Source organism: Panthera tigris, chromosome A3 (assembly GCF_018350195.1).
Source record: "Panthera tigris isolate Pti1 chromosome A3, P.tigris_Pti1_mat1.1, whole genome shotgun sequence".
NCBI lineage: Eukaryota > Metazoa > Chordata > Mammalia > Carnivora > Felidae > Panthera > Panthera tigris.
The window spans coordinates 131,042,568-131,056,747 of record NC_056662.1 but is presented as its reverse complement, the minus strand read 5'-3'; the positions used below and the strand labels follow the sequence as shown (position 1 = coordinate 131,056,747).

The 14,180-nt window shown below is 43.6% G+C and overlaps 1 protein-coding gene across 2 annotated transcripts in view; it reads right to left on the bottom strand.

Annotated features, from left to right (window-relative positions):
- Nucleotides 1-12,703, bottom strand: part of ROCK2 (Rho associated coiled-coil containing protein kinase 2) — a 137,385-nt gene extending 124,682 nt beyond the window's left edge. For both annotated transcript variants that reach the window (XM_042982491.1, XM_042982490.1), the window contains exon 1: nucleotides 12,543-12,703. In XM_042982491.1, coding sequence (XP_042838425.1) covers nucleotides 12,543-12,683 — 141 coding nt within the window. In that variant the 5' untranslated portion in view covers nucleotides 12,684-12,703. The remainder of the gene's footprint in view (nucleotides 1-12,542) is intronic.
- Between the last annotated feature and the right edge of the window lie 1,477 nt (nucleotides 12,704-14,180).

Sequence of the window (14,180 nt, the reverse complement as noted above, 5' to 3'; positions counted from 1 at the left end):
CTCATTCATTACTTGGAAGCAAAAGGTACCACAACAAGGTTTAAAAAAAAAAAAAAATGCTGAGTATTAATTGGGCCTTTCAGGTGTAAACACTAGCCAGTAGGATAATTCCACCTATAAAGGGCTCTGATCTATATCTATTTGTTTCTATTTATAAACACTGAAATTGGTCTGGGGGATGCAAAATGAAACTCCTTTTACTAGACCATACTCATGATACTTTGGTAAAAAATTAAAAAACAAAATTAACAAGCACATGAAGTAGTGCTCAGCATCATTTATCATTAGTAAATAAAATGCACTATCATGGTTACTGGTTATCATCACAAAGATAGGCAATGCCAGGCATTCTCTGAACATGTGGAGAACTAGAACCCTCATACACTGTTGGTAGGAATGGAAAACTGTACAGCCACTTTGTACAGTTTCTTAAGAGTTTAAGCATAAGAGGGGCGTCTGGGTTGCTCAGTCAGTTAAGCATCCAACTCTTGATTTGGGCTCGCGGAATGATGTGGCAGCTCGTGAGTTTGAGCCCTGCATCGGGCTCTGCATTGACAGTGATTCTCTCTCCCTCTTTCTCTGCCCCTGTCCTGCTTGTTCAAGCTCCCTCTCTCTCTCAAAATAAATAAATAAATTAAAAAAAAAAAAGTCAAGCATAAAAGAAGAAAAAAGGAAAAAGTTAAGCATAAACTATATATATGGTTTACATATATATGTGTGTGTATATATATATATATATATATATATATATATGCATACTACATGACCCAGCAATCCAACTCATTAAAATCTAGCCAAGAGAAATAAAAACACGTGTCTACACATATGGTGAATTCATAAACAAAATATGGTATATCTATACAATGGAATATTAGTCAGCAATTAAAAAGAACAAATTACTGGGGCGCCTGGGTGGCTTCCTCTCTCTGCCCCTCCCTCAAAATAAATAAACTTAAAAAAAAAAAAAGACCAAAATACTAATACATGCTACAACACAGATGAACTTCAAAAATGTTATGCTAAGTGGAAGAAGTCAGAATAAATGACTGCACATTGTATGACTCCACTTGTATGGACTTTCCAAAAAAGAAAAACTTACAGACACAGAAAACAAGTCAGTGGCTGACTTCCCTGGGAGTAAGGACAGACTGTAAACATGCTCAAGGAAATTTTGGGAGGTTAATGAAAATGGATTGTGATGTTTTCACAACACTATAAATTTACTGAAAATCAGTAGTACGTTGTATACTTACAAATGAGTGAATTTTAGACTATGTAAATTATACCTCAATAAAAAGAACTAACAAATCTAGTAAACATGATACCTATGTTCAACACCTGCTGACCACTCTCAACTGCCAGACTTCTATTTCACAGCTTATTCTAAGGGCAAAGAAGAGACTGAAACACGTTTATCAACTGCACTACATCTACAGCTTGTAGTTATCATTCAACCAACAATAATCAAGGACTTACTACAAGCAAGATACTGTGTATTGCTCTCCTTTGCTAAATGACGGTCACCTTTAGACACAGAAGAAAAACCATACTCTACACTGTCTTTTTTTCTACAGCTGTTTTAAATACAATGCAAAGGGAACAATAAAAATCAAGCATTTGGGTTTACTGAAGGATGGATTATTACAAACAATAAACTTTTTTTTTAATGTTTATTTTTGAGAGAGACAGAGACAAAGCACGAGCAGGGGAGGGTCAGAGAGAGGGAGACACAGAATCCGAAGCAGATTCCAGGCTCTGAGCGGTCACCACAGAGCCCGACGCGGGGCCTGAACTCACAAACTGCGAGAACCTGACCTGAGGCGAAGTCAGTTGCTCAATTGATTGAGCCACCCAGGCACCCCCCACTGTGAACACACTCACCATCATTTCATCTGCCCTTACTCATGAAGCACTGCTTCAACGCAGGCATCACCTAGGTATATAAGAAGGAACTGGATATATTTTACCAGAAGAAAAGTCAGGGGTTAGGGGAAACAGAAGAAACATAATAAATGTTAAAGGATAGGCAGCCCACACGAAGTGTCTTTAACTTCACCTAACACACTGAGTAAAATCAGCTAAATCCTTTCCAAAACAAATTGTTTCACCACAATCCAGAAAATGTCCAATCATTATTCACTTTTCCTGCTTGACCTCCAATTCTACCATTTAGATTTATCCTCTTTGCATATACAGATGTTTACTTATCCTCTTTCCTATAAATTGTAAGAAATAAGTGATAGGAACACATAACAATGTTTATTTAGGGAATACTTTAATATTTCTTTAAGCAGGGATATATTTCTACAGGTTATCACTCCTGTTACTTAAAAGAAAACTGTTAGTTCATTCAACAAATATTTACAGGGCACAACAACAGGAAGACAAAAAAGACACATGTCCTAAAAGAGCTTATATTCTGTTCATTAAGTAAACTCAAAAACCAGGAAATATATAAGAGAACACTTAGTGGGTGCCTGGGTTGCTCAATCGGTTAAGCCTCGGACTTCAGCTCAGGTGATGATCTCACAGTTGGTGAGTTCAGGCCCCACATCGGGCTCCCTGCTGTCAGCACAGACCCTAATCTGGATCCTCTGCGCGCCCCTCCACCCCCGCCTCTCCCTGGCTTGCACTTTCTAGCTCTCAAAAATACACATTAAAAAAAAAAAAAGACAACACTTGGTATATTAAGCATTCCTTATTACAATCATACAGGTAATTAAGATAATGCCAACCCTGTTCTCCTGTTTCCGTCTAAGGTACTGCTGGAGGAGGCTCTGCTATTCATCTACATGGCATTTAAAACCACCCCTAACAACAAAGTGTTAAAAATTCACTCCAAACCTATCATCTCTTGAAAATAAAGAAAATTTCTATCGGTTGCTTTATAACTAAAAAAGTCTAAACTCTTAAAGAATAAAGGAAATCAGATATTGAATAAGTCATCAATTAACTATAACAAAAAATTATAAAGCACCTCAGATATCTGAACAAACAACTCCTACCTTACCAAAATGAAGCAACAAACCATAAAATCATTCTTGGAATTAGAGAAACGTTCCCCAAAATATTATCAAAGATGAACCAAGAATGAATCTCAGTATTTCCTTTTTGCCTCTCTCTCTCTCTCTCTCTCTCTCTCTCTCTCTCTCTCTCTCTCACACACACACACACACACACACACACAGAAAGGAAGAGTGAGCAAGGGGGGAGGGGAGAGAGAGAAAACACAATAAATGCTAACTATTATGATCCAAATGCTTTCCAAAAAGATGAACAAGGGTCATCTGGGACAGCCAGTTGCAGAATTTACAAATATATCTCCATGATTCAATCATATTTTTAAAGAAAAAAAGTACAGATGAAAGGAAAGAGTAACTACAATCAAGGATAAAGAGGAGACAGTTTTAGTAGAGTCCCAAATGCCACCATGATTTCACAATTTAAATATTAAGCTCCAAATAATAGGCTAACTTGCCAATGGAAAATGTTATTTTGTGGGTTTTTTCTCAAAAGCTGTAAGCTGCCCTAAGTCATCCACATTCTCTTCACCAGTAACCTTTATCACTAACAGCTTATAGATATATTTTTTGAGAGTTAGCACAGAACAGGATTTTTAAGTATAGTTCTGCAGTAGTATTCCATAAAAAAACTCAAGACACCCAAATGAAAACCACATCTATAATCATTACCCTCTCTCTTCTCCCAAGCACCACTCTCCAACTAGACAGTGATAAGACAAGAATACAAAGATATAGGGGCACCTGAGTGGCTCAGTGGGTTAAGCATCTCTCCTGATTTAGGCTCAGGTCATGATCTCGAGGTTGTGATATTGAGCCCCGCGTCCAGCTCTCCGCTGAAGGCGGAACCTACTGGCGATTCTCTCCTCTCTCTGCCCTCCCCTGCTCATGCTCTCTCCGTCTCTCTCAAAATAAATAAATTTTAAAAGTAAAAGGAATACATACAGAGATATAAACAAAGGCTTCTAATTATTATTTTGGGAGCTCTAATACTTAGACGAACCTCCTGATAAAATCTTTGTACCCCTATTTCACAGTTTCCAACAGAATTCCAAACGTAATAAACATAAAATCATTAGAGTACTAAAAGAAAATTGAGGTATATGATACCATAATCTTGATGATGGAGGATGTCCTAAACATAACATCTAAGTCAGAAATCACTCTTTAGTGAGAAGATTGATAAATTTGACTATACAAAAGCTTCTATTATTAAGTGTAAAAAAAAATGGCAAAGCACATGTACAATGTAATTCTACTTTTTTTATATTTTAATTTTTCACACAGATTATACCAAAATGTTAATTTAACTCTACGTGGGGAGACTATATATGTTATTTGAATTTATACCTTTATTTCCTAAGTTTTTTACAATAAGAACATATGATTTTTAAAATTAAAAAAATTTACATCTTTCTTCCCTTCAAAAAAATAAAATCTAGGTTTTTCAGCCATGGCTGTCTGCCCATTTCCTTCAGGTAAAAAGATTAAAACTAAAAAATAAATAAACTGAGCATGGGTTAAATAACAGAACCCACAAATGAATAGAGCATGAGTTAAATAACATAAGTGTATCTAACAATTGAATGTAGTTACTAAGCAGTAGAGAGACAAATAAAAAAATCCACCTATCAGCATATTCATTTTCGACAATGGCACCAAACCCGTCCAATGAGAAAAGTTATTTATTAAAAATTGGTGAATTTGGTGGTGACTATAGTTAACAATACTGTATTGTATACTTGAAAGTTGCTACTAAAAAAATCTTAAATATTCTCACACTAACAAAAATAGCAGCAACCACATGGTAAATATGTGAGGTGAAGGATGTGTTAAGTAACTTCACTGTGGTGAACATTTGGTAAAATATACATGTGTCAACCGTACACCTTAAACTTATACAATGTTATATGTCAGTTATGTATCAATAAAGCTGGAAAAAAATGGTACAGGATAATCTAAACAACTGGATAGGGGAAATATGGGGGGGAGGGGTGAACCTTGACCCCTAACTCACACCATACACTAAAATTGGCTTCACATGTATCCTAGACCTAAACATAAAAGTTAAAACTATAAAACTTCCAGAAGAAAGCAAAACAGAGTATCTTTGTAACAGGGGGATAGCAAGCCTCTTAGGCAGGAAAAGCAATAATCATAAAAAAATTGACTGAAACAAAACTAACAAACAAAAAAAAACATGCCACAGACTAGGGGAAAAATTGGCAAAACATATTTGAGAAAGAACTGTATATAGGATACATAAGAACTTGTGTAACTCAATAATAAAAATAAAGGGAAAAACCCCAAATTTTTTTAATGTTTACTTCATTTATTTTGAGAGTGTGGGGGAGAAGGGCAGAGAGAAAGGGAGAAAGAATCACAAGCAGGCTCCAGCTGTCAGCGCAGAGCCCAACATCGGGCTCAATCCCACAAACCGTGAGAGGGTGACCTGAGCCAAAATCAAAAGTCAACGTTTAACCAACTAAGCCACCCAGGCTCCCTAAGAACCCAAATTTTTTAAATGAGCAAAGATTTGAACAAATATTTCACAAAGGAAGGTACACAAATGGCCAGTAAGTGCCTGAAAAAGTATTATCATTACTTATCAGAGAAATGTAAATTAAAATCACACCGAGATACCACTACCCACCCACAAAGTGGCTAAAATTTAAAAATCTCAGTGTTGGGGCACCTGGGTGTCTCAGCTGGTTAAGTGCCTGACTTTGGCCCAGGTCATGATCTCACAATTCATGGGTTCAATCCCCACTTTGGGCTCTGTGCTCACAGCTTAGAGCCTGGAGCCTGCTTCAGATTCTGTGTCTCTCTCCCTCTCTGCCCCTCCCCTGCTCATGCTCTGTCTCAAGAATAAACAAACATTTAAAAAATAAAGTAAAATAAAGTAAAATAAAATAAAATAAAATAAAATAAAATAAAATAAAATAAAATTCAGTGTTGAGGAGGAACTGGAATGCTCATTCACTGTTGTGGGAGTGTCAAATTATATGACCACTTTGGAAAGGGATCTGGAAGCTTTTTTTTTTTTTTTAAGATTTTATTTTTAAATAATCTCTACAGCAGCCAGCCAGGCGCCCCAGTCTGGCAGTTCTTAAAAATTACATAAACACCCACCTCTAGCAGCTCTTAAAAATTAAACACATACCTATCCTATGACCTAGCAAATCCAATACTAGGTATTTACCCAAAAGAAATGAAAACATGTCCTCATAAAGACTTAATATAAGATTGTTCTTAGCAAGCTTTATTAACACTCAAAGTACACTGAGATACCTGGGTAGCTTAGTCAGTTAAGTATCTGACTCTTGACTTCAGCTCAGATCATGATCTCACGGTTTGAGAATTTGAGCCCCCACGTCAGACTCCCATACTGGTGGCACGGAGCCTGCTTGGGATTCTCTCTCTCCCTCTCTGCACCTCCACTACTTGTGCTCTCTTTCAAAATAAATAAATAAACTTAAAAAAAAAAAAAAAAAAGCCTAAGTATATTATATATACTAGCCAAAAACTAAAAACAGCCCAAATATCTATTAACAGGAAATGGCTAAAAGACTATGGTTTATACATATAATGGAATACTGCTCTCAGTCCTAAGAAAGGAATAAACTGTTGATATACACAATAACATGGCTAAATCTCAACAACTACGCTGAGCTAAATAAAATAAGCCAGATACAAAAGAGTACACGCTACATAGGATTCCATTTATATGACGTTCTACAAGAGGCTAAAGTAATCTTTAGTAGGAAAAAAAATCAGAAGAGTGATAGAATCTAAGGGAATGGGATGTGGAATTAGCTGAAAAGCCATATAAGGAAGATTTCTGGGTTAGTAATAATGTTCTGTATCTTGGTAAGGATTTGTATTACACAGGTGTGTGCCTTTGTCAAAAGTCATCAATAGTACACTTAAGATCTGTGCATTTCATTGTATGTAAATTTAATCTTTAAAAAGCTTAAATAAATATTGAGCTCTACTCAACGGAATGCACGCTAGGGGCCCCCGGCTGGCTCAGGGAGGAGAGCGTGCATACACCTTAATCTTGAGGTCGTTAGTACAAGTCTCACGTTGTGGGGGAGACTGTACTTTAAAAAAAATTTTAACTTATTCAGGGGCACCTGTGTGACTGAGTCAGTTAAGCATCTGACTCTAGGTCTCAGCTCAGGTCTTAATCTCAGGGTGGTGAGTTCAAGCCCCATGCTGGGTTCCATGCTGGGCACAAAGCCAACTGGAAGGAAGGAAGGAAGGAAGGAAGGAAGGAAGGAAGGAAGGAAGGAAGGAAAAGAAGAAAGAGAAAGAAATGCATGCTGAAGTATTTAAAAGACAAGCATACTGATAGCTACAACTTAAATGAATCAAAAACAAAAAAACATACTGATAGATGGATAAAGGATAAACGTACTGATAGATAATAAATACAGCAAAATATTAATTAGTTGGAAAGTATACAGATGTTCACTATCAATTCTTTCAACTTTACTATACTTTGAAATTTTCCATAATAAAATGTTGGGGGAAAATTTTAACTCTACCCATTACTTTGTTATGTTGAAAATAGCGTATCTGAAAACCCAACAAATTCCACTCCTAAATATATACCCTAGCCTACAGATAGCCTAGTCCTTCACATGGACTCCAGTGATGTTCACAGCAACAATGTCCATAACAGTAGAAAAGAAAAGAATAACAATCTAAATATCCATCAAATAGAGTGGAGCACTGAAGACTGGTTTCCATAGCACTGAAATGAATAAACCACATTGTGGGTGCATCTTAGAAATAAAACTTTTGACTGGAAAAAGCAAGTCACAAAAGAACACACTACATACGTTTTAACTTTTTTTTAAATGTTAAAGAATTAAGTAAAGCTAAACAGTACTGTTTAGGGAAATATACAAATGTAATTTACAAAATAAAGCAAAGAAATAATACAAAAATGCCAAGGTAATAGGAGCGGACACAGAAAGACTGATGAAGCAGCAGCAACACCCAAACACAGTAACTTCAAAATGCTAGTGTTCTGTTCATCCAATTGGGCAGTGATTTCATGGATGTTTGTTTTTTATGCTTCATAATTCATATTTGAGCTCTATATTCTCTTAATGTTTAGAATATTTCAGAATTCAAAGTGGGAAAAGAGAACTATGAGCTCATGACTCAACCAAAACAACTTAGGTTTCAAGATAATTATTCACAATTTCTTTACAACTACAGTATTTAAAACATATAGAAGTCTACACTACCCTTATATTAGGGCAAGATGTTTCCAAATTCAGAATATTTTAGATTTCAGAATGGTAATAAAGTACATATACCATATACACTACATTCCTGAAAACCCTCTTTTGAGTCTGCAGTAGTACCCTGAAATCAAACACATTAGTATTTCCCCAAGGAAAGCTATTCCTACTTACACCAAGAGGGACAAACTGATTATAAATATTCTAACATCAGATCCGGTCAGAGGTTATCATCATGCAAGTTTTACCAAAAACTTGGTTTTGAGAGTTCTTTACATGCAGCAAAACTGTGGGTGAGGGACTGTGAACCTGTACTTTCAAAGACACTCAACTTCACCTAAACAGCAAATGCCATAAATTACTTTTTGAAACCTCCCCAGCCAATTCATTTTCTTTAATAATCATAAAAATGCAAGTTTTTAAAAATTTTTTTAAGTTTATTTATTTTTGAGAGCGAGCGAGTGAGAGAGAGAGAGAGAGAAAGCACACAGGCATGGGAGGGGCAAAGAGAAAGACAGAATCTAAAGCAGGCTCAGGGCTCTGAGCTGTCAGCGCAGAGCCTGATGACATCATGACCTGAGCCGAAGCCAGATGCTTAACCAACTGAGCCACCCAGGCGCCCCAAAAGAGCAAGTTTTAAGTAAAGTAATCCCATTGATGCTAAAGATGCCCCATTTTTATTTCACAAAGAAGAACGTGTATAAAACAATTTTTCAATTTTTATTTCACTTCACTTTTATATCTTTATGGTAGTTGCACTTATTACACGGTGGGGAAAAAATACACATAAAATTTTACTATAATTAGGTCGATAACCAGTACTAAGCTGAAATCTAAGCACTGTGGTAAATATTTTCATATAGTTTACCAGTATAATGAAATCAATCAAGTAAAGCATTTTGTATTCTAAGTCACTCAAGTTCACAAATAAAATTTTAATCCCCTTTCCCCATCAGCACCAGTCTTCCGTAAGTTTCCTCAAGCCTGAATCCTACAGGTTATTATAACCATCTACTCTTTTAAAAAATAAAACACATCAAAACCCAAAAGCAGAGCTCAGGAAAGACATCTTTCCAACTGCACCTGGCTGGCTCAGTTGGTAGATCTCGAGGTTATGGGTTTGAGCCCCACACTGGGTATAAAGATTACAAACTAAACTAAACTAAGCTAAACTCTCTCCAGCATAACGCTAAAGTGCAATTCTTTTTAGCAGATTATTTGGGGAAAACAGTATGAGAAGCTGAGTCCTAACAACAAAACATGGGTGTTTACCAAAAAGTTTCAAACACTACAAAAGCATACCACTGAAATCCCTCCCCTCCAAAAAAAGTATTATAGAAACAGACCTCTCTCAAAACTCTATTTTTAAATAATACCAAGCAGCCCACAACCTGCAAACACAAAAGGGATATACTCTCTTCAGATTAATCTAAGGACCCATGTAATAAAGCAGGGAGCCTCTGCAGAGAAAATTTAGCCTTTTAACACTGACATGGTCTTAGAATCCAGCTTTATCTATGCTTGATGATTGCTAGCACTTCTCTGATGGCAAATTCAGATTATAATGCTGCTTACTGAAAATTACATAGCAAGGAATAGTTGCCAATAAAACCATTTTCCTTTTCAAAGGAAATTTAAAGCAATTAACTATGCTAAAGGCAAGCACAAGTGAGCTAAATTTAACGAGCACAACGACGCACCAAGCACTGAGTTAAGCGCTTTGCGTGTAATCTCACGTAACATTTTTTCCTACAGATTTTACCGTCTAAGAATAATTATACAGTAACTTCTGGTGTATTTCTTCTCCATACTTTTGTCATCTTAGTACGCGGCTTTAAACGGTGCTCTCTGAACTCCTGAAGGAAGTAACTAAGACCCATGGTGTGTTGTTAAGTTTTTTCCTCTGTTAAAGAAAAAACTACTCGTTTTCTATAATAAAACCAACAGAAATGCCCTATTCGGTGAAACAGTCAAAGGTGACACGCAGGCTGCATCCCAACCACTCCATCATGAGCATTTCAAGAAGTATGTTTTTATAACACTCTTGTGGAGATTAATTCATTGGGTTTCTGTCTAGAAGGATAAAAAAGTTCCTGGAAATGAACAGAGTAGTGGTGACGGCTGTACCACAACGCGAGTGTCATTAATGCCACAGAACTGTACACTCAAAAATGGTTAAAATGGTAAATTCTATGTTACCACACACACACAGACCAACTCATTCTATCTTGCACAATGAAACACACGTAACTTAAAACTAACTACAACGCAGTTGAGACTTTTTTTCAGCTCATCAATTCGCAACACAAGCACTGCGACCTGGCTGCAAAGAAGAGTAGGGGCCAATCTGCGGCCCGGTTAGGTTCACTCCAACTCAGAACCACAACATTCAATCAACTGAAACAGCAACAGCAGAAGGTGTCGGGTCAGCAGCAGGTAACGTCAGCTCTCGCACCAACAACACGTCACCTTACTGAAAGCGCCAAGTGTCCCGGCAGGACTGAGCACGCCAGCAATGAATGGGCCCAACTGTTTACTAAACACGCGTGATGTTTCACTTTCAAAAACAGCCTTCGTCTTCGTGGTTGAGAAAACACCGTACGAAATGGAACGACGAACACGTCACGGGCAGAAAACAGCTTGGGCTCGGGCTCAGGCTCAAAATAACCTGGAGAGCCAACATCGGTAAAGACCCAAGAAATGACAGTGACGTGCAAAACCTTTCTATGTGGGGCTGAATACGAACCTGACGAATCCTGGAGGTTCGCGGCGCTATTTTTAACCGAACTTTCTGGCCTTGGGTCAAAGTTTTGCTAGCAAAATACCGCAGCGAAAATGCTGGGAGCGAAGCCCAGAGTCCCTGCTCCGGCGCAGGAAAAGCTGTGCCCTTCACGCAACCCCTCGTGCCCCCCGCCGAAGCCGGCCGAAGCCGCCCGAAGCCCGACCAGGGGGGCCGCCGTGCCGGGAAAGCACACCCACGGCCTCACACAAAACTCGGCGGAAGAAAGCGCCCAGCGCTCGAGCCAGGACGCGGCGCATCGCCGCATTCTGCTCCCCGCACAGCAAGAGACGCGCTCGTCGGGCAGTTCCTGCACTTTGGCCAAAGTGAGCACTGAGTCACCCTGCAAAGGACTCCAGGAACCGCAAAAGGTGACCAATGACTTCGGAAGAAAAGTCAGTTCAGCACTGGAAAGGGAGGAGGCACAGTTCTCAGCACGTACGGTCGCCCGGCTTCCCGACGCGGGGACTAGAACGGAACGTGGGTTCTGGGCGAGAAGACCCACCGCATCCAAGCACCACCCACGCAAATTCTAGTCCTCCGGGGTGGATCTAACATCCGGAGCATCTTTCTCACTTTCTCCGCCTCCCCAGGGTAAAAATCCACACCTCCTGTTCCCACAAAGAGCACACGAACCAAAGTGTCTGAGATGCAATCGTCTAACCTAACAAAACAAACATAAGAAATAAGCAATCCCCCCTCCCCCCCACGGTGCATTTCCAGTTGGTAAAAAAAAAAAAAAAAAAAAAAAAAAAAAATACTCCTTCGTTAATCGAGGGCCAGCTAGCGGACTTCACGTGCTCATTCACTTGTATTTCACGGGCTGTCTTGGGAGACAGACGCAATGAAAAGGAGAGATTGATTCTACTCGGCAATGCAGACTGGAGTCTTCGGCTCGGGCTCAACAACCTCGGGCAACTAAATTTGCAGAAGTTACAATGCACTAATCGCAACCCTGGAGGTTCAAGGACACCTGAAGCCACACGAAAACTTTAGCGACGCGTTTCAAGGTGGCAGACCGCGGGGAGAACGAGGACAGCTCTTTGTCATCCACCCCAGGTGGGGACTCCCCACAGCGAGAGCATCAGGTTTCTCCTCCGCGGCTCCGACCCCGCGTCCCCACGCAGCACGCCGCTCTTTCAAACTGGCTAGTCCGCTGAATGAAAGAGCAAACCCTGCACCCCACCTCCCCAAACCGAGAGGGCGGGCGGGAAGGAGAAGAGGGGTGTTCCCTCCCAGGGCTCCAGGAAAGGGGGCGGCCGCGGAGGACACCGGCGCCGGGAGGTGGAAGGGAAGGAATCAGACGTGGGTCCCTCCTGCTGGAACTTAGTCGCAGGAGTGTCTGGCCTCCGACCCGGGGCCCGGCGGCCGGAAGCTGGGCGGGGTGGGGCGAGACCTCCCTCCCACGGATGGGTGGGCACAGAGCGGGGATCGGAGGCAGGCGCTCGTAGAGCGGGGAGGGCGCCGGGGGCCCCGGCCACCTACCAGCAAGCTCTCCACGTTGATGGGCGAGCGAGGGTCTCGGATCAGCGCCTCCAGCTTCCTCTGGCGGCTCGCGCCCGCCCCGTCCCCCGACACGGCCTCGGGGGCGCCGGGCATTTTCCCCGTCGCCGGGGGCCGGCTCATGCCGCCGCCGCCCGGCCCCGCACTCCCCGCTCCCCGCGCTCCGGCCCGGGCGCCTCGGGGCCTAGCGCCGCCCCCGAACCGCCGGCCCCGGGCGGGGCTCCGCCAGGGCCCACCGCCCGCCTCTAGCCCCGGCTTCGGGTCTCCGCGCCGGTCCCGGGCCTGAGGCCGTCCGAGGGGCCGCCCGGCCCGGCCGGGAGCGGCGAGGAGCAGACGGCGTCCCCGCCCCTCAGTCAGATTCGCGCCGCCCGGTCCGCTCGTCCGCCGCGGGCTCCCTCAGGACTCCGAGGGCGGGAGCGGGGAAGCGGCGCGGCCACCGCCGGGCCCGGACCGCCCCGCCCTCTGGGGCTCCGGGAGGCTTGAAGCCCGGGCTCAGACAACTACGGCCGCCGCCAGGCCGCCCCCATGCTCGCCGCGGCCGCCTCGGTCCCACAAGCCCGCTCCCCTCGCACACTCCCGCGCGGCGCCCGTCTCCGGCCGCGCGCAGCCGCTACCCACAAGCCCCTCGGGCCGCGGCCGCCGGCGCGCGCCCCCGCTCGCCCCGCCCCGCCGCGCGCGCGCGCGCGCCGCCGTCCCCGCCCCCGCCCGCCGGCCTCCGCCTGCCGTCGCCCCTTCGCCTCCATTTTTTTCGTTTCCTCTAGTCTGCGCCGCTTCGCGTTTCTCCTTTTGGAGCCTCCTTCCTTCCCCGCTTCCTCCTCCCCCTCCTTGAGTTCTCCGAGGGTAAACTGCCGGCGCGCGGTCACCGCCTCACTTGACCCGCCGAGCTCCAGCTGGGGGAGGGGAGAGCGCGCCCGGCGCGGGGGTCTTCCGGCGGCCCAGCTCCCGCCCGCCCCTGCCCCCGAGGGCGACCCCGCGGCTTCGGGGGTCGGCCTGCCGCCCCCCCCCCACCCCCACCGTCCGGTGCCGCCGCCGCCGCGCCCGGGGGGTCGCGGAGGCTGGAGTCGGGGGGGGGGGGGGGGGGTTGGGCCGGCCCGCCCCCGCTGACTCAGCGCGCAGCTATGCGGGCCTTGCATCACCCGCGCCAAAATAATAGCGACCGCCAGTCGCTGCCCTCGCCTGCAGAGCTGTGCGCTGGCGAGGGGCCTGCCTGGGCCGCGGAGATTTCAGTGGAAAGGCAGGGGGAGGGTGCAACGGGAGTCGGGAACCGGAATCCTAGCCCTGGGATGGAGGGCCTGGAAGGGTTTTTTTCCGCCCCCGGGGCAGAAGTGCTGGAATCCGAAAAGGCTTTGTGCACGTCCCCGGCAGTCTCCCAGCCTGGGCTTAAACAGTAATCAGGAAGAGAACAAGAGGGCGATAGAAAACTGCTTCCATCCGCAGGCCTTCTCCAGGTCCTTGCCTTTGGGGGGACGGAAGATGGGTGGTTATAGGGGCCGCTCCCCCGCATTCCTGCCCTCTCGCGGCCCGTGCCATTGGTCAGATCCACCCAGGGCGCAATCTGAAAAATATGTGCTAAGAGCTATAAAATTGTTCATTGAGCCCCTTTGACCCAGTAAACCCATT